The sequence below is a fragment of the Acomys minous genome (genome assembly GCF_964271855.1).
Source record: "Acomys minous genome assembly, chromosome: 5".
Taxonomy (NCBI): Eukaryota; Metazoa; Chordata; class Mammalia; order Rodentia; family Muridae; genus Acomys; species Acomys minous.
Window position 1 is genome coordinate 110,728,610 of NC_140494.1, and position 27,979 is coordinate 110,756,588.

The 27,979-nt window shown below is 41.0% G+C and overlaps 2 protein-coding genes across 5 annotated transcripts in view; one reads left to right on the forward strand and one right to left on the reverse strand.

The window, feature by feature from the left end:
• Window positions 1-166, reverse strand: part of SIK2 (salt inducible kinase 2) — a gene marked incomplete at its 5' end in the record, with an annotated part of 102,821 nt that extends 102,655 nt beyond the window's left edge. For all 3 annotated transcript variants that reach the window (XM_084782057.1, XM_084782056.1, XM_084782055.1), the window contains one exon: window positions 32-166. Coding sequence is in view for 2 of the 3 variants with exons in the window: in XM_084782056.1 (XP_084638182.1) it covers window positions 32-166 (135 nt within the window). The remainder of the gene's footprint in view (window positions 1-31) is intronic.
• On the forward strand, window positions 165-27,927 carry LOC311597747 (uncharacterized protein; the record flags this gene model as incomplete). 2 transcript variants are annotated; one of them, XM_084782106.1, is made up of 5 exons in its annotated part: window positions 165-947; window positions 1,073-1,120; window positions 7,105-7,230; window positions 8,094-8,195; window positions 27,783-27,927. In XM_084782106.1, one exon carries the CDS (start codon window positions 165-167, stop codon window positions 705-707), a length of 543 nt encoding a protein of 180 aa, XP_084638232.1. In that variant the 3' UTR covers window positions 708-947; window positions 1,073-1,120; window positions 7,105-7,230; window positions 8,094-8,195; window positions 27,783-27,927. The 2 variants fall into 2 exon arrangements, with proteins under 2 accessions (XP_084638232.1, XP_084638231.1); XM_084782105.1 differs by lacking the exon at window positions 8,094-8,195.
• Between the last annotated feature and the right edge of the window lie 52 nt (window positions 27,928-27,979).

The window sequence follows — 27,979 nt, forward strand, 5'->3', positions numbered from 1 at the left end:
GCCACGCTCCCGCCGAAGCCCGGGGCCGCACCTCAGTCTTGGTGATCCGGTGCCGCCCCAGCTTCACCACGGCGAAGTTGCCCTTGCCCAGCGTGCCCTCGATGTCGTAGAACCCCACCCGGACCGGCCCGCGCTGCAAGTGCCTCGGGCCATCCGCCATGACCATGCTGGGTCCCCGCTGCAGGACACGGCGACGGGAACGCGAAGGAACGGGCCGGCGAGAAGCGGCGCGGAGCGGGCAGGAGGGCGTCGGGCGGCGCGCGGCTCGGCTCCGGGAGACGGCCGCGGCTCGCACTCCGGCGCTGCTTCCCTCCCGCCCCACAGGGCCCAGCCAGGCGCGCGCCGGCGCTGACGTGCGCCGACGTCAGGGGGCCGGGGCAGGGGGCGGGGGCGGGCCTCCGCCGGTCACCATGGCTACCGCAGCAGCGCGGACGTCGGGGGCGGGAGGGAGAGGTGGTGCGCGGGTCGGGCGGGCCCGGTGCTTCCGGCCGCGGCGCGCTGCACAACCTTCTCGGGCCTCGCCGTGGCCGGGGGCGGGGTCGCTGTCCGCCCCGCCCGCCCAGCTCCTCCTGCCTTCCAGCCGAAGGGCAAGAGCGAGCCCTGGTGGGCCTCGCGGAGGGTGCACTGCGCGTCTCCTGCCGGTCGCCGGGAGTTCTCCCCTCCCACCCCGCCCACAACCCTTCCCGCCAAAACCTCTCCCTCGGTAGACCGCTGCGCTAAATTTGGAGCCCGAGGAGGACTTATGGCTGAGCAACGCGTTGCTCACAGCCTCTCTTCTTCGGTACTATATACGTCTCTCCACTTTTTTTTGACGTCTGTGAGGATTCCTTACTCACAGCTGTCAGTCACTGGGGGAAAAAAAATGTCAGCGCTAAAGAGACCCTAGAGATGACTAAGTCCGGAATTCGGAATTGCTAATGGGCTTCGAAGCCTGGAACCTCTGAAACGTAGGCACAGTTTTACTTATTTGAGCGTGTCTCTGGGGAGAGATGGCCCTATCTTATGAATACTTCCTCAAACGGTTTGAGAACTTGGAAACGGTTAAAAAGTGTCTAATCCAATTTATTTCCAGATGATGCAGCAGGCTGCTAGGATGAAGGGAGTTGCCAACGTCGCACAGGTAATGCTAGAGTTCTAATTATAAACCATTACACCAGTCTTCCATATGGTGACCTAAGTAAACAGCGACATTTTAATATCTTGAAATACATTATGTGCGTCTAGACCCTGGTTCCTGGGTACCCATTGTTGGGAGTAATGGCCCAGTCCAAGGCAGACAGAGAATGCATAAGATGCTCTTGAAAGATCTTATAAGAATAAACAAGGGGATTTCTTGTATATAACAGGAAGAATGTGTTAGACGGGAAGACAGCTTGAAGGAACCCACCATTGCCAAATCTGAGCCAATTTGAGCATCAAAAACGAACAATTTTATAGCCACATGATAGCATATTAGTTTTACATTTTATTTATTTTGCGTAGAGGTCAGAGGACAGGCTGTGGCAGTTCATTCTCATCTTCTACTATATGGGTCCTAGGGTTAGAACTCAAGTGGCCAGGCTTGCTGTGCGTAACTTTATCTAATGAGCCATCTCTTGGGCCCTACATTGTTTTTTGTTTGTTTGTTGTATTTTGTTTTGTTTTTGACACAGAGGCTCACTATGTAGCCTTGGATAACCCAGAACTTGTTATGTAGCCCAGGCTGGCTCATTCTTAACAGAGCTCTGTCTCCTGAGTGCTGAGATTAAAGGCATTTGTCACCATGCCCAGCCCACATTAAATTTTTAAGAGGATCCCAGACTTCATATTTTCACTTTAACTCTTTTAGAACGGGTTCTCTGAAATATGGTGTACTTGATAAGGCCCCATAAATGTCTATTCCCACTCCTCCCCTCACTCAGTTCAGGAAACTCAGGCTCAGAACCACAGAGCTGTGTTCCCAGGTTTAACTTTTAGATAAGTATAAAGACAGGGAAAGTGAGAAAAGGATGCATGTAGGAATTATGAAAGCACCATTGGTTCAGACAAGAATTATCAATAGGTGTTAAAATCACTGGGTAAAATTAGGTTGGGGAATGGGGTATTTTTATAGTCTCAAAATATCTCTGGATTTTAAAAATCATTGGGAAGGATTAACAAAGGATAGCAAACTGCAATGGAGAAATCTGCCACTTTCCTGACACAATAATCCAAGTTACTAATGGAATAAAATGACACAAAAAGCCCTTTGGTCTGAGGTACCCAGGACACATATCTTCGGTGATATTCTTGTAAAAATACACACTCTGACTCTGTCACAAAGGAACAAAATTTTTTAAAAAATGTAAATTGAGCAAATCTACTCCCTAACTCTGCTGCACACTTAAAGATTCCACTATCATGAAAGAAAGACTGAGGAAGAATTCTAGATTTAAGGTCTGAAGAGCCATGCAACTAGATGCAGCACATAGTCCTAGGAAAACATGACCAAGGAATACTGTCAGGGCAAGTGGTGAAAATGGAACTGGATTGTATAGGAGATAAAGAATTGTTTCCGTGTTGATTCTGTTAAGATTTATTTTAGTATGGCAGGCAGTGGTGGCACACACCTTTAATCTCAGCACAGGCTGGGATTTGTGAGTTTGAGGACAGCCTGGTCTACAGAGCAAGTTCTAGGACAGCCATAGATATTACACAGAGAAATCCTGTTTCAAAACAAAACAAAACAAAACAAAAAGATGTATTCTACTTTCAGTTATGTATGGGTATTTACATGAACGTGTAAGTGCAGGTGCCCTCAGTGTCTCCAAAAGGGCGTTAGATTCCCTACAGCTGGAGTTAAAGGTGATGATCAGACACTTGTGAGCCATTTCTCCAGCCCTCAGTGCTAGGGTTTTTTATTCTAATCATTTTACCATGTTATAAAAAGAAAGTATCTTTATAAAGAAATACTCACTGAAGTGTTTATGGATGAAAGTTTGTGATGTAAGCCACTTACTTATTCTCAAATAGTTTAGCAAAGATAGAGGACAAAGATGGCCAAATTAAACTGAATCCAGGCAAAGGGTAGTTCACTGTTGTTCTTACAACTTTCCTGTAGGTTTAGTTTTTAGTGAAAATTAATGTATGTGTATTTTGTGTGTCTCTGTGTGTTGTGTGTATATGTGTGTGTAAGTGTGTGGTGTGCATGTGTGGTTATGTGTATATGTGTGTATGAGTTGTGTGTGTGTGTGTGTGTTCCAAGCTCTCATATACTACAGCAGATGTGTAGAGGTAGAGGATGGCTGTTTGGATTCTGTTCTCTCATTTCACTGTGTGTTTCAGGGTGGAATTCAAATCATTGGGCTTACATGGCAAGCACTTTTACCCACTGAGCCTTCTCTCCAACCTAAAAGTGTCTCTGTCTCTTTGTCTCTGTCTCTCTCTGTGTCTCTGTCTCTGTGTGTCTCTGTCTCTCTGTCTCTCTCTGTCTCTGTCTGTCTCTGTCTGTCTCTCTCTCTCTCTCTCTCTCTGTCTGTCTGTCTGTCTGTCTCTCTCTCTCTCTCTCTCTCTCTCTCTCTCTCTCTCTCTGTGTGTGTGTGTGTGTGTGTGTGTGTGTGTGTGTGTGTGTGTAGGATCTGAGGGATTGAACCCAGAGCTTTGTGTACGCTGCATGAATACTACTGCCCTGCATCACCAGCTCTGACCATATTTCTATCTTTACTGCAGGGTTTGCCATCCACTACTCTCTGTCCGTCTATCTTTAATTCTCCCCAATAATTCTGTGCTTCATCATGAGGTATATTGTTTTGAACATTAGAGGAGAAGTAGGAGATTTCTATAAGGTTGATACAGTTTTCTAGATTAATTAGAATGGTACTTCAGGTGCCTCTAACTAGGCCAGGAGCTCTCAGTCCAAAGATAATTCCTAGTTAGATACGTAGATGGTAATTGTTCTGGGGTGGGTTCTCTTGGGAATCACTGAAAAGCCATTTATTCCAGAGCCAGGAAGTACAACCTCCTCTTTAAACGACACCTTTTAAGCAGGAATTGAGTCATCGCTATCTGATTAATGGAATCAGATAATCAAGCCAACCAGCTACTTGCACAATTTGGGGATAAGATCTGGTTTGAGTCCAGAAGGCCAAGAAAGGACTGAGAGAAAGTACCAAAAGGTTTTGTTTTCTTTCTTTTTGTTTGTTTGTTAAGGAAACCAGAGTCCAGTGTCAATGTGCTGGTGTCTACAGGTTAGAGGAAGAGAGGTCAGAGATAGGGAGAAGTATACCAAACACCATTCTTGCCTGGAGAAGTGCAGTGAGTGTGTCATTGAAAATGACTAGTAGATTATAAATGTCGCTCTGAACAACTACATGTAGACTAACCTACGCTTCTTTGACTCTGGGACTGCACGATTCAGCTTTGTTTCTCTGTTCCAAACATGGGATCCTGGTGAGCTGTTAGCAATTGTTAATTCCTCTTAATTGTGTTTAATATTTATTTGTGTATGGGTGAACATGCTATAGCATGCATGTAGAGGTCAGAGGACAACTTGGGGGGAATAGCTTCTCTCTTTCTTTCATATGAGCCCTGGTGATTGAACTCAGGTTATCAGGCTTGCAGCAAATACATTACCACAGAGCCTGCTCCATCTTCCTTCCTTCCTTCCTTCCTTCCTTCCTTCCTTCCTTCCTTCCAAGACAGGGTTTCTTTGTATAGCCCTGGCTGTCCTAGACTCACTCTGTAGACCAGGCTGGCCTTGAACTCAGAAATCCACCTGCCTCTGCCTCCTGAGAGTGATGGGATTACAGGCATGTGCCACCATCATATGGCCCTGCTCTACATTTTAAAAATTATTAATTTTATCTAACTCCTTCTTTCTTCTCCTTTTCATCTCCCCTTTTCTCTTTATGTGCATCCATCTTCCAAGGATAAATGGTGAACAGAAACAAAAAAGAAAAGAACTTCTGGCCGTCACCTTTTCAGCTCTGCTTCTAGTATCTGTGAGGCAGAACAAGTGAATTACCAGTTTTAATTACATCACATTTCGAATGCAACATCCTCAGATACCCGGAAATGACATCACATAGTTGATTTATTTTATGTTTTAGAACCTCCATACTACTTTCCATAATGGCTGCATTATTGACATTCTCATCATTGGTGCACAACGATGAACATTTCTGTACATCTCTTTTTCTTCCCCTCAGGCTCTAACAGCCACCTAAACAGGTATAAGGTGATATCTCACTGAGGTTTTGATTTGCTTTTTCCAGTGAGTAGTGAAGCTGAGCACCTTTTCATAGAAAGAGGCCTATTTATATAGTCTTTGGAGAGATGTTTATTTGGATCCTTTGTTCAGTAACACTTTTTACTGCATTTTATTTATTTACTTGTCTATTTGCTGTTTGTGTGTGTGTTTTCTCCTCCTAGCATATGGATGCTGGGGATCAAATTTAGGTAATTAGCCTTGGTGGCAAGTGTCTTTACCACTGAGACATCTCACAACCCCATTTTTCTATATTTAAATCATTTTATTTGGTTTGTTTTGGAAAGGTTTAATAGGAATTTCTTATATATTTTGAATACTTCTTCTTTGTGGGGCTTTAAAAACAGGGTTTCTCTGTGTAGCCCTGGCTGTCCTGGACTCACTTTGTAGGCCAGGCTGGCCTTGAACTCACAGCGATCTGCCTCCCAGAGTGCTGGGATCACAGGCGTGTGCCACTGTGCCCAGTGAATTCTTTCTTCTTGCCATTTTTCTCCCACTCTGCACCTTGCTTTCTCATTATCTTAATTATTTCCTTTGCTATACAAGATCCTTTTACTTACAAAAAAATAATTGACAAATTTTGCTCTTGTTGCTTTTTGCTGTCATACCCAAGAAATCATTGCTGAGGCTGTCATCCAGAGTAGTCCACCTGTGTTTCCCTCTTGCAGTTTTATGCTTTTAGGGTTTACACTGGAGTCTTTTAAGTTCACCCTGAGTTGATTTTTGTTTGTTTCTTTTGTTTTTGTTTTTGAGACAGAGTTTCTCTGTGCAGTCCTGGCTGTCCTGGAACTCACTCTGTAGACTAGGCTAGCCTCGAACTCAGAAATCTGCCTGCCTCTGCCTCCCAGAATGCTGAGATTACAGGTGTGCACCACTAAATCTGGCTTTGAGTTGATTTCTGTGTACAGCATGAGAAAAAGATCCAGTTTCAGTCTTCTGTCTGGAGAGTCGTTTTTCCTAGTATCATTTGTGGAAGAGATGACCTTTCCCTGTTTTGTTCATCAGGCTCTTTATTGAACATTATTTGACCACCAAGTTGTGAATTTATTTTAAGATACTCTATTTTGTTCCATTTGCCTCTGTTTGTTCTTATGGCAGGGTTAGTATGGTCTTAGTAATTTTAAAATCAGAGGGATTGAGACCTCCAGTTTTTATTCTTGTTTCTCAATACTGTTTTAGTGATCCAGGGCCTTTGTGATTCCATGTAAATACACATCCTGCCCAAGTACTCACAGATCATTCCCCAGAATATATTACACAGAAGATTTAAGCATACAAAGTATGTCTTTCATCCACAGTGAAATTAAACTAGAGTAAATAACAAAAGAAAAATTATAAATTCATCAATATCTGGAAATAAACAAATTTCTAAACAACCAATGGATCGAAGAAGAAAATTGAGATTAGGAAATATCTTTTAAAAAAATAATTTGTTTGTTTTTGTGTGTATGGGTGTATGGGCATCACATACACACCTACTATGTGCAGAAGCCAGAAGTCATTAGATCCTCTGGAGCTGGAGTTACAGAGAATTGTGAGCTGCCATGTAAATGCCAGGAATCAAATCCTGGTCTTCTGTAAGAGCAGCGGGTATTCTTAATTTCTGAGCCATCTCTTCAGCTCCAAGATTAGAAATTATCTTAATAAAAAGCTGTAATATAATTAGAGGTTTGAAAACATCCAAGAAAAGAAAAAAAAATGAAATACAACATACTAAAACTTAAGGAATTCAGCAAAGTAGTACTAAGAGGGAAGACTTTGGTTCTTTCAAAGGATGGGTAGCTATGCTTTAATTTTTTTAAAGTTTGATTTTAGCGATGGTGAGTCTTCTCTACATGGAAATATTTAGCTTTTTATACTTTTACCTTTTGCTTCTCCAGACTCCAGATTTGTATTGTCTCCTTTGGAATATTCTTCTCAAAAGTCAACACAGGTGGACAGGCCTATAATCACAGCAACATGGAAGCAGAGGCAGAGGATCTTGGGTCTGAAGCCACCTGAATTAGGTAGCAAGGCTCTATCTAAAACAAGCAAACAGAAAAGCAGCCAGCCAACCAACCAACCAAACATATTTTAAAAGCCCATAGAGAGTTCAGAAATATCTAAGCATTGCAGAATACTGGGCATTGACTGGTCCCAACTTTGATCTTAATTCAGCTAATGATTAGTTTTAGGTTTTTTCGTGTGTGTGTGTGTGTGTGTGTGTGTGTGTGTGTGTGTGTGTGTGTGTGTGTTTGAGGGTCTGTGAGGGTCTATAGGTAGGTGTGTCATCTCCCCAGCGCTGTGATTACAAGCACTCCACCCTGCTTACCTTTTTACAAGGCATAGGGGATTAAACTTAGGTCCTCACACTTGCTAGGAAAGCACTTTGCTCGGTTAGCTATCTCCCCAGCCCCTTAGTTTTCTTTTGGCAGCAACTTCCTACAGTTTAATGAAAACAAAACCCTCAGAGCTTTTAAAATAACAATTGTTACTGTGCTGGGTTATTTGTAAATTTCATGCAGTCCATTATAAATCGGAAATTCTGAGTTAAAATATCATTTTGTTGCTTTTATTCATTGCTTCATATAATAGAGTAATTTTGGTTCTTTACTTTTCCATCTATTACAGGACCTTTTTTTTTCTATCTTTACATGTGTGTGTTTGTGGTATGTGTGAGTGTTTGCATATGTGTAGGTTCATGTGCACATATGTTCATGTGAAGGTTAGGGGCTGACATCTACAACTCTGCCTCAGCCCAATGCTGCCTCATATAACCTGGTTTTTGGTTTCATGATCTGTTTTCAGATTTCACTAGCATACTCTTTGCATCTCCATGATGGTTATTAGTCTTCTTTTCCACAATAAATAACACTTATGTATGTTGCAGGATTTTATCTCAGTGTGATCTCTGAGATTGTGAACTGTAAAAACCTGTAGTTCGCAGAGGCAGGCAGACTGCTGTGTGTTTGAGGCCAGCCTAGTCTACAAAGTAAGTCTAGGACATCCAAGGCTACACAGAGAAACCCTGTCTCAAAAAAACCAAATCAAAAACCTGTTGTTGATCCCTTTGTGATCCCTGAGATTGTGAACTGTAAAAATCTGTTGTTGATCCCATTGTAATCCTTGAGATTGAACTGAAAAACCTGTTTCTTGATGTTGAGCCCTAACACACCTTTAGTCCAAGAGCTTTCTGTTTATTGTACACAGGTGATTAAGGTGTGGATCAGCCAGCCTTACACACACCTCTAATCCAAGATCCATCTGTACACAGGGTTTAATAAAACTAACCATAGGTCAAGAAGTGGAGCAAGAAACCAGCTGACAGAGATTAAAGAGTAGGAGGGACTTTGAGTTGAGTATTTAAGAAGGAGAAGGGGGTCTTTGGTACTTCAGCTCTTTAGCTTGGGATTTTAACTTAGCTCTCTGGCTCTTGAGCTCCTCAGATCCTCAGCCTTTGGCTTTTTTGGACTTTGAGTTAGCAAGCCTTTGGTCTTGGGGTTTTTTTTTTTTTCCTTTTCTTTCTGGGCAGTCAGCTGAGTTAGTGAGCCTTTTGGGGCTTTTCCATCAGGACATGAACTGAGTAGGAAAATCATTTGGGTGCTTTCTCTGCCTTTCTGAGCTAGCAGGTTTTCACCACAGCATCTGGCTCCTGAGTCTCTGCCTTTCTGAGCTAGCAGGTTTTCACCACAGCATCTGGCTCCTGAGTCTCTCTGCCTTTCTGAGCTAGCAGGTTTTCACCACAGCATCTGGCTCCTGAGTCTTTATTGGTAAAATAGAATGATCTGGAATTTTCAATTAAAATAGCATATGTAGATTTATTTTTCTCACCAAGTACCACTTATTGTTGAACACATGTTTCATAGAACTTTTTACTCCGGGGTCTTAGGTTAAACTCTATTATACCCATTTTATAGATATATAAACAGAGATTCCAATCAGTAAAGAGGTATGCAGAGCCTTAATCCAGCATAATCAATTCATACTCTCATTCTTGGTACGTGTAGGTTTAAGACTGGAGGCTGGTGAGCAGGGAAATAGGACAAGGCCTGGGCGAGAGTTCAGCGCTTAATGTTAGACACCTTCCAGTTTGACTCCTGCGACTTAATGCTTTTCATCCACTTGACTTGGTTCTTCATATACCATACATCCTAGGGAGATGCTATTGGTTTACTGTTGGGGTGAGATTCAAAGAGACTCTTGAGCACTCTAGAGCTGGTGTAAGTTACTCATTTTCTTAGTTATTTTCTCATTTGTTTTGTCCCTTTCTGTTTCCTAATCTTTTCAACTCTACCAAGTCATAAACTTCTTTGAAGGTACTTCTATCTTACTAATTTTTGAAATTCCTAAAGTTTTTATGTATAGTTCAACAGAAGCCAGTTATTTATTATACTCATGTGCTGGTACCATAATAGATGTCAGGAATGCCAACAGGAAGAATACACCATTTCAGTCCCTGCGAATGCATGGTTTAGAGCTGAAGCTCTCTCATGAATGTTTCCCTACCATGTAATAGATTGTAATTTCAAGGAAGCTGCTTGCTCTCTCTGCCTTTATCATCTGTTAATTAGTTTCTCAGAGGATTATTGTGAGAAAGGTGTATACATAGTCCAGTAATTTTAGTGTAACACGATAAAGGGACCTCAGAGGCGATGCACTTAGTTCAATTTAGTATTTTATAAGAAGACATGCAATCAATAAATAAAAGCTGAATTGGGAAAAAAGCAGAACTGTAAAAGTCTAGTAAATCCAGATGTAAAACAATTTGATGAGCATATAGACACAAAGAAAGGAGCAAGAGGAGGAGGAAGAACAGTGGTCTCAAAGGCAGTATGAGGCTGACACGCTTAGGTAACAGTATCTGTTTGGAAATATTTAGATTTTGTAGTGAGAGTGTCCATAGACAAAACTGAAAGATTCCTGGGACCAGGTCATGAAGAACCCTTATTCCCTCCTAGCCAAAACCCTCCGTAGAGAAATCCCTAAACTGCAGCTGGGAGGAAGCTTCTGAAGTAGTGATGAAGTCTATGGCAAGATGTAAAGGATGGGAAACGGAAATGCTCAAGATGCTCCCACATTGTTGACAGGAGTGAACAATTACTGAGCTTATCATTTACTGTTCAGTTTTCTGGGCCCAAAATAGATAACAATAAGTAAAATAAGTTCTTAAGCCCTCAAAAACATATAATGTATTTAGACAATTGTCCCTTAGGTCTTTTATAGAGGGATGCCACTAAAGACCATTAAATAACTTAGAAAATCAATAGATGTGTCTGGAGCAAAATTAATTGTTCTGGGAACCAAATGTCTTAGCCATTTGTAAGCTTAAGATACAGTGTTCAGGAGCGCAGGAGCAAAATACAGGGTGAAATATAGAGGTTAAAAGCTCTAATGGCTAAAGTCAAGGATGTGATGTAGATCTTATAGCTAATAAGTTTCAAGAGTTAAGAGAAGGCAAGAATCCTGCAGTAGTTTTTAGCATTCATGGGTGAGCAAATAAAGGGAATTGTTTTTTCCACCAGAGAAGAAATAAAAGGAGAATGAATAAAGAGGGAAACAGCTTAAAGGGGCAGAACTGCAAGAAGGATTTCTCCCCCTCTCCCTGCAAAGCAAGACAAAAATAGAAAGGCATTCATTTGGCTTAGTTATAAAGAAATAACTGATGACCATTGCAAAGGTTTCAGAATTGTGAGGGCAGAAACTAAACTGGAGTTGGGTGAAAAGAAGTGAAGAAAAATGAGTGTAGACAGATGTAAACATTTTTGGAGAGCTGGAGTGTATTTCCATGTTAAGATGCCTAACAGGTATAAAGCCCTAGGCTCACTGGCCCCAGCAATAACAATAAACAAAAATGGGTGAAAATGTTCATCTTTGAAACACTGAAGTAAAGAAAACGATGTAGAGTGAAATAAGAAATTTTCTCTTTATCATATCTTCTTAACTGGTAGACAGTTTAGCATTTTTTGAATGAGTCAACAGGGAAAAGTTGAAATAGAGGTGACTGGACATAGCCTGAAGAAGGCGGGGAGTCATAACAGAAAAGACTCCAGACAAGAGAGGAGAGGACTCATCTCCTTTGATGTCAGTGGGGAAGAGACGTGAGGACCGGGCATCCCCCTCACCATGCAGGGAAGTGGTAATTAACGCTGCAGAAGTTCAATCTTGGTATTTTTTTTCCCCCTCTGTGAAACAGAAAGTGGATTATCTGCAAAGTGCAAAGTCGGGGAAATTCAGGAGGCTACAGATGAACTGTTAGATTTAAAAAGTGTGATAGTAGGACCCGTAGAAGAGTTTCAGGGCCAGAAGAAGGTCCAAGGAAATCTAGCGGAAACAGGAACCGCTGGATTGGCAGGGTCAATTTACATGACCATAGGATATTTTCCAACTGTGTTTGATAGCTTAGATGTCTCACTAAACAGAACCGGAGTTTGCTAAGTGCACACTTTAGAATGGCAAAGGAGAAAGGGAATTAAAAACATTATCCTGTTGTCTGTATAAAGACTGGGATGAAGGGAGGATAGAGAAACGATCTCATTTCTCATTTTTATCTGTAATGATTAAAACCCCTTACTGTTCTTTCAGAGGACTCATGCGCTGTTCCAAGCACCCACAATAGGCTGCCTGTGAGTCCAGCTACAGAGAACCCACACCCTTCTCTGGCCTCTGTGGGTACCCCCCAAACACAAATACAATATTTTAAAATAGTAAAGATAAGGAACGAGAAGACTGAGGATGAAATGGAGCATAAGTTACATGAGGGTGACGAAGTGGAAGATGTGAGAAGGAATCACGGTCTTTGTTATATCTGACTTAGAAATTGCTCTGTTATTAGTAAGACCCTGGGGGTGACATCAAGAATGAGTGACTGAAGAGAAAGAAGCTGTCTCAGTCTCCAAAATTTTCCATTACTAACCTGATGCCTGGAATAAGAAAGTCCCTAATAGATGTGTGTTCAAAAACTGAGTAAAAATGTTTTCCTTTCTGCTTCCTGGTGTATCCTCTAGTTTACTTCTCTCTTACACACTTCATCTATTAATTACAATTAAGGCAAAGTCTCTGGGGAAAAAAAAGTGCGCACAGTACAACATTGCATAATAGAGATTTTGGGTTTGTTTGAGGTCAAGAAAATTTCCTCAGGAAATGACAGTTGAATGAAATGTGAAGAATCTGTAGGAGCTAGCCAGGGGATAAAATGTGTGGAGAGCCTTGCTGGTGGAAACATTTTCTGTGTGTCTTTTTGTTTTGTTTTGTTTTGTTTTGGTGCAGGACTGTGTATGCGGAACAGTTTCTCTCCCATTGAACTAACTACAGTCCCGTGAGAATCTTGGACTAGGAAGAAACTGAGGCTGTTAGGAGTGAGTGGCTGGGAGGGATGTGGGGCTGGAGAGGTAGCAGAGCAGCCTTGCCTGAGGTCTGATATGTGCTGAAGCCCAGAGAGCCCTGCTTGCAAAGACTGAAGCGGGGAAGGTGACAGAGTCGCTGCTGGCTGAGCACGAAGAGGAGCTACAGAGTTTTTATAGGGGTATGACTCTGCGTAGTGAGATTTCAAAGCTGGGAAGATTCCGTTTGCTTAAGCATCTCCTCCAGTACCCCACTATCATCCACGGTCCTTATTCCTTTAGAGTAAGCAAAGAAAATGGAAGCGCCTTCCAAAAACTATGAAAATGTTGGTCATCTGGAGATGGCCTCTAAGTTTCCTTCCTTTCTGCTACTCAGTGTTTTGGTTGTTTCCTCCCCAGTCAAACTGCCATAGCAAAATGCCACAGGTTAGATAATTTACAAAGAAAACGTAACCCAGGCATGTTGATGTAGTTTTGAAATCCTAGAACTCAGGAAAGTAGGAGTCAAGAGCATTATGACGTCAAGACTAGCTTGGGATATGTAGCAAACAAACGAAAATCCTACTTTTAGCTTTAGAGGCTCATATATCTAGGATCCTACTGACAGCATTCCTAGTGTCTAGTGAAGACTGCTTTATCAGCTCCTCTTGGTGGGGAGCTGGGGAAGGAAGATGGGTCTTTCACTGGCTTCTGGCTAAGGACATGGATCTCTCATCCATGAAGGTTCTGCCCTGTGACTTACTCATTTTCCAAAGCTCCCTCTCCACCCCCGCTTTTGGATTTTTTGAGGCAGGGTTTCTCTGTGTCCTGGAACTCACAGAGATCCACCTGCCTCTGCCTTCTGAGTGCTGGGATTAAAGACGAGTGCAATCACTACCCAGCCGAAGGTCTCATCTCTTAAACATTACCTTGGGAGATAGACCCCACATATGAGTCTGGGGGACACAAGCACAGAGGCTATATCAGTTAGGTTAACTGGGTGTTTGAATAAAGAAAAACAAGCAGCAGATTCAAAGAAAGGGAAGAGTGGAGCAGCTGCTGAGAATGGGAGGCTCCTAGAGGTAGGCACACTTGAGAAGGCCCTGGGGGATACTTGTTCTGCAGCTTTGTCTAATGCAAACTGAATTTTTCCAGGGTAGATCAATCTTGGAGGAACTTGTTTTGAACTGGTGTGTGTGTGTGTGTGTGTGTGTGTGTGTGTGTGTGTGTGTGTGTGGCCTGTGGCAAGAGGCTTTTGTGGAAATTGACAACAGAGGCTCAGACCACTGGTATAAGTGTCACAGGATAACAATCAGGCATTTCAGAATCCACGATGTTAAAAACCAATAGAGATGAAATGACCTTGGGCATTTTCTCTCCTACTGCTCCAGCCCCCTCCCCAACGACATGAACAGCCTAGCAGTGCCTCCCCTCCAGGCTGCTTCTCTTTGCAGTGGGGGTTTCTAGGGTTAAGGTTTAATCAGAACTGGGGCTGTAACCTGAAGAAGTGTGGCATAATGCCCAGGCTGAGCAACTGTGGTAGCCTGTCATTTGGAGCTTTCTACCTTAGTGCTTGGCCTTCCTCCCCTCTTGAGCTCTCTAGACGTTGACACACACACTGGGGTCTGGCTTTTGTTTTTTTCCCCATTTCTTAGGTACAGTAGCTGATACCATCAGAGAAATGTATGCTTGTAGGCAAATAAACAAGGCAGAGCTACTTCAAAAGAAAGCAACTGAGATGATAGAAGCCATGAACAAATATGTTAGATCAATGTGAACAAATACAATTTGAAGAAAACATTGAAAATAAATATATTTTGATAGCATTTTATTAGTGGCTGTTTGAAGATGTACATAAAAACAGTGTTTGTTCAGAAATACAAAAATAAAATAACCTCAGGCAAATAGAGAGCTCAGAAATTGACTTATGTCCATATGGGGTGGCATGGAAATTCTATGAGGAAAGGAAGGCTACTCAGTGAATGTACTTGTGAGTTTATGGAAAAATTATTGATTCCTACCTCACATTGCATATAAAATAATCTCTAGATAAGAAAATGAATGTTAAAAGTAAAGCTTTATGAGTTTAAATAGAAAACATAGGTACATGTCCTTTTAACTTTGTAGTAGGGATGAATTTATTAAAGACATATACACAAAAATCAGGGCAGGTAATGTAGTTCAGTGGTTTAGTGTTTGCCTAGGCCCTGGGTTTGATCGTCATCCTCGGAAAAATAGTAGGAAGAAGGGCTGGAAATAAAGAGATGGCACAGAAGCTAAGAGCACTGGCTGCTCTTTCAGAGGACCTGGGTTTGATTTCAAGTACTCACATGGCTCCCAGCTGCCTAACTCCAGGGGCTCAAACTTCCTCTTCTAGTCTCCGTAGGCACCAGACATCCATGTGTACACAGAGACATACATGCATACATACATACATACATACATACATACATACATGTGAAATACCCATACACATAAAATCAGAAAAAAATTAAAATCAATATTTTAAAAAGAAAGCCTAATGATATCACTCAATGGCAGAGTGCTTCCTTAGTAGGCATGGAACCCTAGGTTCAACCCCTAGCACTAAAGCTATCTTTTCTACTTTTCTATTCTTGTGATAAAATACCATGATCAAGACAACTTTTTAAAAATTTGTTTGAGGCTTATAATTTCTGAGCGTTGAATCTATTACCATAATGGTGGAGAGCGTGACGTCAGGCAGGCAAGCATGGTGCTGAGGCAGTAGCTGAGAGCCTACATCTTTTTTGGGGGGGGGGCATGTTCTCTCTTCATAGCCTGGATTGGGGCTTGGAATGAATTATGTAGAAAAGGCTGGCCTTGAACTTACAGAGATCCACCTGTTTCTGCCTCTCAAGTGCTGATATTAAAGGTGTGCACCACTATGCCTGGTGAGAGCTTACATCTTGCTCCACAAGCGTGAAGCAGAGAGCGCTAACTGGAAATGAATGGGCTTTATAAAACCTCAGAGCCCAGCGCCAGTGTCACACCTTCAACAAAGTCACACCTTCCAATCCTTCCCAGTCTTACCAACTGGGGAGCAAGCATTCACGTACATAAGCCTATGGGGACCATTCCCACTGAAACCACCAGACTCTAATCAACCAAACAAAGGCCAATACCTGGCTAGTGGCTAATGCGTATTCACAGCACTGGGGAGGTGGAAGTAGGTGGAACATTGTGAGTCTGAAGCCAACATGGTCTAAGGAAGTAATTGCAGGTCTGGCAAACTACATAATGTGACTGGTTCAAAACAAAACAAAGCAAAACCCACAAATACCATAAACAATATGAAAAAATGTAATTCTGAATAACCCGATTATATTAATATTTAGTTTGAAATAGTAAAAAGAGAAGTAAAAAGAGAAAATACAAACTGGAGAGGATGTTTGTAATCAAGTTTATCAACAAAGAATTAATAGCAAGAGTATGTGATTTTTTTTTCAAATCAGTAAGGCATAAACAATATGATAGAAAATGGTCAAAATATTAATAGACATTTAACAGAAAATAAAACCTGAGACTAATAAAAATATGATGTGTATATAGGGATGTAGCTGAGCAGAGTGCTACTAAGTGTTCATGAAGTCCTGGGCTCAGTCCCTTGCATTCCATAAACCAGGCCAAGGTAGTGCTGGCCTGTAGTCCCAGCCCTGGGACTCAGTCATTCAAGATCATTCTCTGTTACATATCAAGTTGAGGCCAACCTGGGATACTTGAGACTTTATCTCAAATATATACATACACACATACATACATACATACATACATACATACATACATACTGGTGTATGAAATGATCAGTGCATTATTGATGGGGAAAGGAAATTAAACCACAAGACAGGATTTTATAGCAAATCAGTTGGCAAAAGTTAAGACAGGTGACAATACCCAGTTGGAAAGTATGAATTAGCAGCATGTCTTGTGCAGCGCTCATAAGAGTGTTTATAGCTAAATCATTTGGAAAGCTTCTATATCCCATAACTCAGGAACCTCTATTTCTGTGCATTTACCCAAGAAAACCAATGTTCAGTGGGATATGTCAACAGAAATGCTCCTAGCAGCGCTGTTCCTAAGGCAATACATGATCTATTTAAAAAAAAAAAAAGATTTCTTATTAGTGATATTTGTATCTGTGTAAGTTTGTGTCACATGTGTCTGGGTGCCAGAGGACATCAGTTCCCTTGAACTTGGAGTTATAGATATTTGTGTGTTATGTGGTGTGGTTGCTGGAACCCAAACTCTGGTCTTCCTGAAGAGCAGGAAGTGCGCTTAACTGCTTACCACCTATTCAGGCCTCATGATCTACTTAAAAAATGTTAAAAACAAATGAAATCAGACAATATATTATTTAGAAATATAAATACATGACAAAGCTACAACCTCAAAATCATGCAACAATAAATGTGAGAAGAAAGAAAATGTAGAGGACTAGATTAGAGGAAAGTTTAGAGGCAAATGTTAATGACTGTTTATGTTGTTTCTCATGTTGGTTGTCTTTTTATTGGGTACTTATTTTAATAATAGTGAGGAGATACATAGTTTAGTGCATAAGCATGCATTTATCTCCACAAATATATAAGTAAAATAGGCCATGATTGGGCCTTGGAATGCATGTGTCATAAATCAATGATATTCAAGTTCTGTGTATGTGAACATGACTATTTTATTTTTACTTTCAGCTATGATTGCTCTACCCAGTAATCCTTTTAAGGCTTACTATTGTAATCTACCTTTTACAGAGGAATCAAAGCTTAGTAAGCTAATATAATGAGTTCAAGGGAATGAAGCAAGCATATGGTAGAATCTAGAATTTGAACCACATCTGTTTGACTCCAGGGTTTGCTTTTAACAGGTAGGCCAGGCAGCTAGTCTCTAACCTCATTTTACTCACTAAAATTACCATCAGGAACAGTAATTGTATTGATAAGTAATATTTTTAGATATATGAAAGTAAAAATTTATCTAACATTGCAACATTTTGCTGTATTGTTGTATTGTGTTGAGGAATTTACATATATGTGGCACAATGGAAAAGCTGTGTTTACAGTCACATGTCTTATCAATGAGTCATAAGATCTAGTTCTAAGAATGCTTAAGTAAGATCAAGGGTGATTGACACCCAAGTTTGCACAGTGTGCCTCTTTCCTATGTCCCCACAAAACAGAGATATAGGATAATGTTCCCAAGCTTACAGTGGCTGTAGATTTGTTGTATTCCTAATTTTCTAGTGTTGGGACCTTATCCAAATACCTTTGGTTCTGGTTTCTTCTTTAAAGAGCCCTGAATGTGAAGCCCTTGCCCCTCGGCTAGCCGTCTGAATCTAGTGCCCTGAGGTGTTAGGTTCTGTTTTGTTATTTTATAAGATAGCTGCTGTGGGTAAGAGAGAGAAGCATGTAATAGTGTGTGTGTGTGTGTGTGTGTGTGTGTGTGTGTGTGTGTGTGTGTGTGTGTGTGTGTACTAATTGTGAATAAGAGCCTGGCTTGTGGACTGATGCTATATATAGTTGAACTTGCACACAAGTTTGGGTAATGACACTGGAGATATGGCAGTCAGTTTCAGAGGCAGAATCTCCAGCCTTGGCTTCACAGGGGGAAACTCTGTTTTCTTTGGTTTAGTGGATTAAATGTACTTGGTACTCACACAGATTATCTTATTGGGCATAAAGTATCTCTCTGCTTTTTTCTCCCCAAGACTGTTTTCTTTTCTTCTTCCTGTGTTTACAAGTCAAATCCATTCATCAGAGTAAAATTAGGATCTCTGAGGGCAGAAATCACATTTAATTTTCTGTTAGCTCAGACTCCAACTCCCAAATAGTGCATACACATGATAAATAATAATTACGCTACTTAGCTACCATTCTCAAATTACTGCATCAGAGCAACAAACATCCCCGCTCAGTGGCCCAGGGAAATCCAAATCATAAGGATAAGAGAAGAAGCTGACCGTGCACCTGAAGACCAAACACAGTAATTTTATTGTTGTGCCCTTAATCACTATATGACTAGAAATGTAACAGGAAGAATTGACGTTGAAGTTCAACAATTAGGTTCAGAAAACATCTATTAAAACTATTTCCCTTTTCTCTCATGCCCAAATCTCCAGTTGTTAAATGCTGAAGAGGGATACATAATGCCTTTAAGTTGTCTTTTCAACACTTGTACCTGAGCACGAATGCCTGAAGATACCATGAAGCAGTTGGTGTATGGGGTCAGGAGTCTTGGGTGGTGAACTTGGGTCCACCACTTAGAGCTAGGTAATACTTGTTAAGTTGCTCAGTTTAGTTTGTATTTCTGTTTCCTTGTTTGTGAAAAGATAATTATATCACTGCAGTCTTTACTAACTCAGTGGGTAAATAGATTATGCAAACTCACTGATGCTCAGTCTTCTCAGGGTACTTACCTTCAAGTGGTGAGAAGTTGGAATATTGTACTTATTCATACTATTTCATTGAGTATCCTCGGACTACAGAGTTCTGACACGTCTCTGTCTGGGACAGGTACGGCTTACTGGGCTTTGGAGAGCTGCACAAGTCACATCACAACATGCACACATGCCTGAAACCCTCCCGAAACACACTGCTAATGGATACATGAACTCCTGTCTTGTTCAGGCATTGTACCAGCACAGCATGGCCGTAAAAATCAAGTATCCATGCTTTAACACTCTCAGGCCTCAGGAGACGGGTTTCCCCATTTCTTGTTTTATATCCTCAACACAGCAGGTGGCTACATCTGTGTGCAATAAAGGTTTGTGAGTTGTACTGTTTCCAAAGATAAGTCCTATAGTACTTTGACATGTAGAGAACATTTGAGTGATGAAAGAGCTTACACAGATGGAAAAACAAATTAGCCAATTTGTAAAATCCTCTCAATAAAAACGAATAGGGAATTTTTCCCTTTTTCTCCTTAAGGGAAAAAATTTTATAACAATGAGTATAGTTACGATTTTTTTCTTTTGTTTTGTTTTTTTATATAATGACTGATGAATAACTTGTAATATTAAATAACTCATATATTTAAAAATTTATTCTTACTCATGTGTACGTGCATGTGTCTATGTGAATGAATGCCGTATGTATGAGGGTGCCCACTGAGAATTGAAAAGAACCTTGGATCCCTTGGAGCTGGAAATACAAGTAATTGTGAACTGCCTGAGGTGAATTTTGGGAATCAAACTTGGGTCCTCTGGAAGAACAACACACTTTTTAAACTGCTGAGCCATGTCTCTAGCCCCCACATTTTTCTTAAGTGTATTAGGCTCTTCAGGCTGTCGTAACTACCCAAAATTGGGTGGCTTAAACAATAGAAATTTATTTTTACACAATTCCGAAGGCTGAAAATCCAATATCTAGGCACCAAGGATTGGTTTTTGCTGAAGCCTGAATCACTTGCTGTTAGCTGGCACCTTCCTGCTCGTGTGGCCTTTCCTCCATGCGTTATAGAGTGCTCCGTTTTCATTTCCTCAAATGGAGATGACAGTCCTATTGCATGAGAGCCCGTCCTTATGATCTCATTTACCTTAGCTGCTGCCCATCTACATATACAGTCACGCTGGATGGAGGTTATCGTTCCAACATATGGATTTTGGGAGTAAAATTCAATCTGTAACTAACTAGAAGATGAAACATCATAACAATTTCTTTGCATTGGCAAGTAGAGGATAATAAATTTTGAGGAATTATTTTATTTTTAGAAACTACTTAATAACATTTAATTCAGTTGTTAAAAGTTAACATTTAAGGATTTTAAGTTTAATATTTTTATATTTATTAATTTTAATTTATATATTTATTTTTTTTACCTTACTGTATAGCCCCAGACTAGCCCCAAACCTAATTGATTTGGCTTTCCTTAAACTAACTGTATAATCCAGTGGAAGCTAGAATTTGAGGTCCTTGACACCACACTCATCTTTTATTTTGTATTTTTATTTTAATAAATGCTTCTGAATATTTTAGATGAGCTGTAACTCCTTAAACAATATATGAAAAATAATTTCACATTAAAAATTTATATTTAGATGCATACATATACACACCCACATACACACTGGTTCACATGAGCATGCACAGATACTCATAACACATTTTTAAAAGATTTATTTATTTATTTATTTATTATTTATACAGTATTCTACCTGCTTTTGATGAAAATATAAAATTTTATACAGTTTGACTGCACTTACACTTGACTATTTGATATCATTACTATTTATAAAACACAAATTATGTCAAACTTGATTATAACAGCTTACTGGTTTTGGTAAAATAAAAGCAAGGATATTAAATGTTCCATTCATATTGCTTGAATGAGTAGTGTATTTTCTATTTAAGAGTATAATTCTACTTCAGAGAAATGGAAATATATTGTGGAAGTAATTTTCTTCTAGTGGGGAATATGAAGGACCATTGTTAGCCAAAGGGAATGATTTTTGAAAGCCTTAATTAAGTGTAGTGCACTTTCTGCTATAACAATTTCCCTTTTATATTTGTGTTTCCTTAAGAAAAACAAGCTGTGCGACTTGAACAAATTTTTAAGACATATTTGGAAAAATTGTATTTCTTAAGAATTTTGCTTTTGGCCACTTCCTCAGGCTATGTGTAAAAACATACATGAACTTCCCCCTCCCCACCCCCCAACCTTGTGTGTGTGTGTGTGTGTGTGTGTGTGTGTGTGTGTGTGTGTGTGTGTGTCTGTCGTTTGCAGCCTGCATTTTTCTCTGTCTGTACTTCAGTGGAAAAGATTAAGAAACGCTGGAAAGAATAATAAACAACTGCTAAGGACAAGAAAGGTCCAGATTAGAATTTTTAGGGAGGGCCCGAAAAGAAATTCCAAAATAACTCCTCCGTTTGAAAGGAATGAGGCATATGCCACATAGCTGTTTTTACTGATGGGCGTGTACATGATGGTAAATATGCAAAGAAAGCAAATGGTGCATTCTAGTTGTGTCCATTTGCTATTTTTGAGACAGGTCTCATGTAGCCCAGACTGATCTCAAACTGAGGATGACCCTAAATTTCTGTTCTTCATGCATCTGCCTCCCAAGTATTGGGATTACAGAGACATTGTAACCAAGTCTTGTATAATGCCATCCTAGGAATCAAACCCAGATCTTTGTACAAGCTGGACAGGTACTCCACCAACTGAGATACTCTAGCTGGGCAGGTACTCCACCAACTGAGATACTCTAGCTGGGCATGTACTCCACCAACTGAGATACTCAAGCTAGGCAGGTACTCCACCAGCTGAGATACTCAAGCTGGGCAGGTACTCCACCAACTGAGATATACTCAAGCGTCCTTACTCTGGTCTTGTGCGCTGGCTAATTGAATCATTTTGCTTTACTGAGAGGACCCCATCTTAGCCAACCTATTGTCTAGTGTATGTTGCAGGATATTTATCACACTGTGAACGCTGAAATTGTGTACTGTGAAAATGGATTTCTTGTTGTGGTGTGGCTCAGTCCTATCATGCACCTTTAGTCCAAGAGCTTTCTGTAAACAGGATTAAATAAAGTCAACCATAAGTCAACAGGTGGAGCAAGCAACCAGGTAACAGGGGTGGACATAGGGAAAAAACCATAAAGAGTGAGAGGAAGTCCGGAGGATGGATAGATGCACATGAAGTAGAAAGGAGGGGCATTCAGTTCCAAGGGCTTTTAAGACTGGGTGGAGAAGGAGAAGGGGTTTTTACCCTTTGGGTTGTAGGCTGAGTAGGAAAGTCAGCTGAGTTCTTTCTCTGCCTCTCTGAGCTAGCAGGCTTTCACCCCAGTATCTGGCTCTTTGGTCTTTATTGATAAAGTCAAATGTTTGGGATTTTGCTTAGAAACAACAAGTGTATAACTTCTGTTTTTAGCAAGAGTGGAGGAGAAAGTATGGAAGGCACAGCCCAACCTAGGTTCTTTGGAAAGCAACAAGGAAATATTTCTAGTGATAGGTGGGTGAGTAGAGCTTCCTTCATGCAGCTGTGTGACTTGAGCTCTCAGCTTCATCAGAGCCCTGGGAAGTTAGGTGTCTCATTGCCCTTTGTGCTCCTCTGTACTCTGTTTCTAAGAGAAACGTTGGAGTAGTGAGTCTGGAGAAAAGAAAGAATAATATTAGTAGTTAGGTCCAGGTGCCTGGTAGCTATGGGCCCTTGAGCAAGTTGGTTGAACTTTTGTGGGCCTCCTTTTCATGTGTGAAGATCAAGAGTTTGGGTCACTAAAGAATGCTAATTTTTTTTCCGTTGGTTGTATTGAGGTGTTGTCTTGTGTTTCCCAGGCTGGCCTTAAATTTGGTAGGTAACTGAAGATGACCTTAAACTTCTGATCGGCCTCCCTCCACAGGCATGCTGCACCACGCCTGGGTTATTTGGTGCTGCTCATTGAACTCAGGGTTTTACGCATCCTAGGCAGGCACTCTACCGACCGAGCTACGCCCTCAGCCCCCTGTTCAGTATTATTTTTGAACATTTGCTGTTAACATTTTTCAATTCTTTTATAACCTTGGTAATATACAAACTTAATATGATTAAAAAAGAAAAGATTAACCATATGACTTCCAGGCACTTTTTTTTTTTTTTTTGAGTTGGTGACTTGGCTTCTCTGAACGTAAGTATTTTACCTACATTTTTGGTTTTGAAATGGAAATATTGGTATTATGTATATTCAATCCCCCCTAGTTTTACCTCTTGAAAAGGATTATAAGTAAAGAGCAAACCACTAACAGCCAGTCTCCCTAGCATATGGACTGAGGTGTCTGTGTGCTTCCATGTGCTAACTTCTCTGTAAAGATAAAGCGTCTAGAGGATGCTGGTCTACTGTGTAGGAGTTAGAGCCCTTTAAATACAATTATATGACTATTAAAGTTAAGGGGCCTTTATTGTAAGCACTTCTTTTAATATTTATGTGATTTAAATAAGCCCAGGGCTTGGCAGCCAGAGCAGTTTGACTCCGTGATTGACAGCTCTTTGATCTTCCTCTGTGCTCTGCTGTCTTGAGTGAGAGCAGATCATGCAAGTGGCCCTCGTGCACTGCCACTCTGAAAACCTCACAGGCACCTTTCAGAAGCTACATGATAACTACAGCTGCTTTCAGCTTAAGAACAAATCTAGCTCCAGAGCTAGCCATAACTGTTTCAAAACAGTTTGTATCAGACTTTGGTCATCGCAAGCCTCAGTGAATTTCAGATGACCCTGTAACCATTTCCACCTCTTCCAGAGCTTGAACCTTGCTAGCCCAGCAGGTCTGTGGTTGCTGCAATTCATTTTCAGAGGAGATTTTTGTGGTTGGAGCAAGCGTATTTCCTCATTTGCATGAGGTACTGTGCAATGATTGGTCTATACACAGTTTCTTCCTTATGAAGGACTGCTGTAATTTCTTTTTTTTTTAAATACATTTTTATTAATTTATACATATTACATCTCAGTTGTTAGCCCATCCCATGTATCCTCCCACTCCTCCCTTCCTCCCACTCCCCACCCCTCCCCTAAGTCTGTGTCTGAGGGGGACCTCCTCCCCCTGAATATGCTCATACGGTATCAAGTCTCTCCTTGGTGACCTATTATCTTTCCTCTGAGTGCCACCAGGCATCTCCGTCCAAGGGACATGTTCAAATATGGGGCACCAGAGTTTGTGTGAAAGTTAGATCTCCTTCTCCACTCAACAGTGGAGAATGTCCATCGGCTAGTCCGGGTAGGGGTTCAAGGTTTTTACTGCCTATTTTTTCCTTGGCTGTTGCCACAGTTTGCGGAGGGCCCCAGGGCCCAGACTCGCCTGTAGTTTTCCAGGACCCACTGGGTCCTTCCATTTCCTCTTTCTCCCAGGCTTCTCACACCTAAAGTTTCAATAGGATGTCCTCCCCTCTTACCCACTATTCTGGTAGGTACAGTTTTTCATGGGGACGTACACCTTGGACTAGTGTCTCGATATAAGTGAGTATATACCATTTAGCTCTTTTTGCTTCTGTGTGAACTCACTCATTATGACAATTTCTAGTTCAATCCATTTGTCCACAAATTTTGGAAATTCCTTGTTTTTAATAGCTGAGTAGTATTCCATAGTGTAAATGTACCACAGTTTCTTTATCCATTCTTCTATAGAGGGACACGTAGGTTGTTTCCAAGTTCTGGCTATTATGAATAAGGCAGCTATGAACATGGTTGAGCATATGTCCCTGTTGTGTAGTAGTACATCCTCTGGGTATATTCCAAGGAGTGGAATGGACTGCTGTAATTTCTTTCGCCTTAATTTCTTTTCTGTCTGTACAAGCAGGCTGTTGACTCAGTTTGTGAGAGGTAGCTGGAGGTAGCCTCCTGTGCCTCTTACTTGGTCTTACAACATTAGACAAGGCTCTTCTTATATATTCTTTCTTGACTACTTTGAGTTTTATAATTTGTGGAATGAGCTGGTAACATGAAGGAAGTTATTGACAGCAGTGATGATAGCAATAGCAACAAAGAGGATAGCTGAAGAGTTCCAGAGAAGCCTAGGGTAGAGATGGTAGAGACAAAGAAGACTGCCAAAGCTGAGAATGATAAATTTGTTCCTTGATTACTGGAAGAGTTCCATGGACCTTACAAATTGCCAGGGGTCTAAGACACACTAGGCCCAATGCTGTAATACAAATCACTGTCAAGGGTGAGGAATCTTGACACAATAGGCCTGAGAGTCATAACACTTGCCCCTGTATAGTGGAAGATGTAGCATCTGAGGCCTGTTCAAGAACTGGACCTAATTGGCGATATTTGCTACTGTCGGCTCTCATTACTCACAGTGGTTAAACACTATGGATTACAGTAGCTACCAAGTGTTGGAGCTCCTGAGCCACGTTCTGATAGCAGGAGCATTGACAAACTTAGGCATCGCAGAGGATGAAGCACCCCTTAGTTATTAGTTACTAGAGAGAAGTTTGATAGCAGCATGCTGGTGGCCAGCTTTCCAGCCTAGAGAGGGAAAACTAATTGAGAATAGCAACTCAAGTACATCTGCAACACTGATGTGACCAAAGTATGATTAGGGACTTGCTAGAGCTCCTTCAAGCAACGTCTCTGGCCTTTAACCTGGTAAACCATGGGAGAAGGATGCCTTCCAGTATTAGCTGATGCCTCTTGTGGAACCTATGCAAATTAACTGGCCAGACAGAAAAAACTCAAGTCCATGATGTATTAGAAAATTTCTAAACAAACCTATGTGGCCAATTCTACCTGCCATTTAGACTTTACACAGTGTGTACTACAGTGCCACAACAACAACAACCAAAATAAGGGCAACAAAACAGTAAAAAAAATCTGAAGCAAACACATAAACACTGGACTGCAGCCACTGCCACCACCACCACCACCATCATCCTCTTCTCTTTTTCTCCTCCTCCTCTTCCTCCTCCTCCTTCTTCCTTTTCTTTTTTTCTTTTCTTCTTTTTGATACAGTCTCATTATTTAGCCTTAGCTGTCCTGCAACTCACTGTGTAGAACAGAGTGGACTCAAGCTCACAGTGATCCTTCTGCCTCTGCCTCTCAAATTCTGAGATTAAAGGAGTATGTCACTATGACCAGCTAACACCTGGCATAATTAGGAAGACAAAAAGACAGAAGCATCATGTCTAATACTACACTATAAGTGAAGTCACACCTTTCATAGGCTGCTCACAACTTAATGCAAACAATTTTATTCCTGGTTTTAAAAAAGTTTAAAATTACACTGTTTAAAATAGCTTCTCTCCTTCTACTGTGTAGGTCATGAATATTCAACTAAGGTTATCAGCCATGGTGGCGAGCAGCTTTACCTGCTGAGCCATCTCCTGGCCCATGTTTCTGATTTTTATGATCCTGATAACAGGTGATGACCTCACAGATATGCTAACAAATTGAGGAGCAAGTCGGCTGTTCTTGGTAATGTCTCAGATTTTTCCCTAAAAAGCTGTTGTCTTCCTTGGAGAGTCCAATTCTTCTGAAGTGTGCTATCCTTTGAAAAACAGTAAAAGTAAAAATTACTAATGCCTTTTGTTTGTTTCCCTCTTCATTCTTGGTAACTTTTGAAGCTGGAGGAAAGGCACTTCATGCCCACTTGTTCTTCTAGTTTTGTATATGTTCTTAAATTCCCTTAAAAAAAAAAAACTAATGGGGGCTGTACAAAGTGTCAAAGAGCTGTCCCTAGGGCTTTCCTAAAGAGGAAGGGCTCAGTCTGGTGTGGCAGTCTCCACACTTAGAGCCTACTCTGGGGCTGTTCTCAGTTTAAAGCCCGTACAGCCAATACAGATGACGAAGTTCTGCTGTTTGCTGCCCAGGGTCAAGGAAAGTTACCTTCTGTGGTCATGAGGCTGGTGTTTTTTTGACCTCACTAGTGAGATTAGAATCCTCAATGTCAAATGGCAATGAAGGGAGCTAGAGCTTCTATATAATTTGCTGCATTTGGTGTCCATGTCAAAACATAAACCCCAAAGCCATAGCAACTGAAAAATATTTATTTTAATCAGTGCTTGAGAAACAGATGTTGGTATATAGCTTCAGCATTGGCTTCTACAGTGTCTGTCAATATTGGCAGGTATAATTCACAACAAGGTCCCACACGTTAACTTATAAACCCTTTTGGGAAACAAAATTTGCTTCCTGGGCAATTCCTTTGGACTTTTTTTTTTTTTTTTTTTTGCTTATTTATCATGATTAGTATGTTACCACTAACTATAAGAAGAAAGGACATACATTGAACCTTGTCATTTACTTATCAAACACTAATATACCATGTACAAAATATTGAGTCAAACATATACTCAGAACTCGGTTACTTTCAACTCAGTGAAGAAGACAAACTGTGGTCCTGGCATTAAGTTAGGTGGCAGAAAACAAGCCGAGCACCTCTGAACAAACTTTCTAACTTCATGTTCCTGCACATAATCAAGACAGGCAATAGAGGGTCTATAGAAGGCCGTATGAGGCAGTGAGCTTGGGCTCGATTGTTGAGGACCATACAGAGTCTGCCAGGCAAAGTAGAAGAAGGCAGAGTGCATACTTAAAGGAGAGAGTGCAGCAGGGACACAGAGAGGTAGGGGCAGAGGGGAGGGAATGCGACAAGTCTACATCCAGATTCTTTGCTAGTGCAGAGACCTGATCATTCCAGAGTATCAGGGTGGACTGTACTCCGGGAGACCCAAGTTTCAAGATTATACACAAACCAAAATAGCAACTTGTTAATCTGTATTAAAATGAACATCCTGTAGAGCAGAATGGCTATACAATCTGAGTATTTCCTCCCTCCCTTTTAGATCCATGTGAGATGCCTGCTTCACAACTACGGCATCAGAACTGGGGTAAGATGTGTGGTCCAGAGCTCTTGGTCTATGAGTCCCAGTCTCTGCAGTATGGAGGAAATTACTTTTGGGAACAGACTAAACTTGAGGGCTTTATTTCTTGGAGGTACACACATCACTATATTTTTTCCCTTGACTGTTTTCAATGCTAG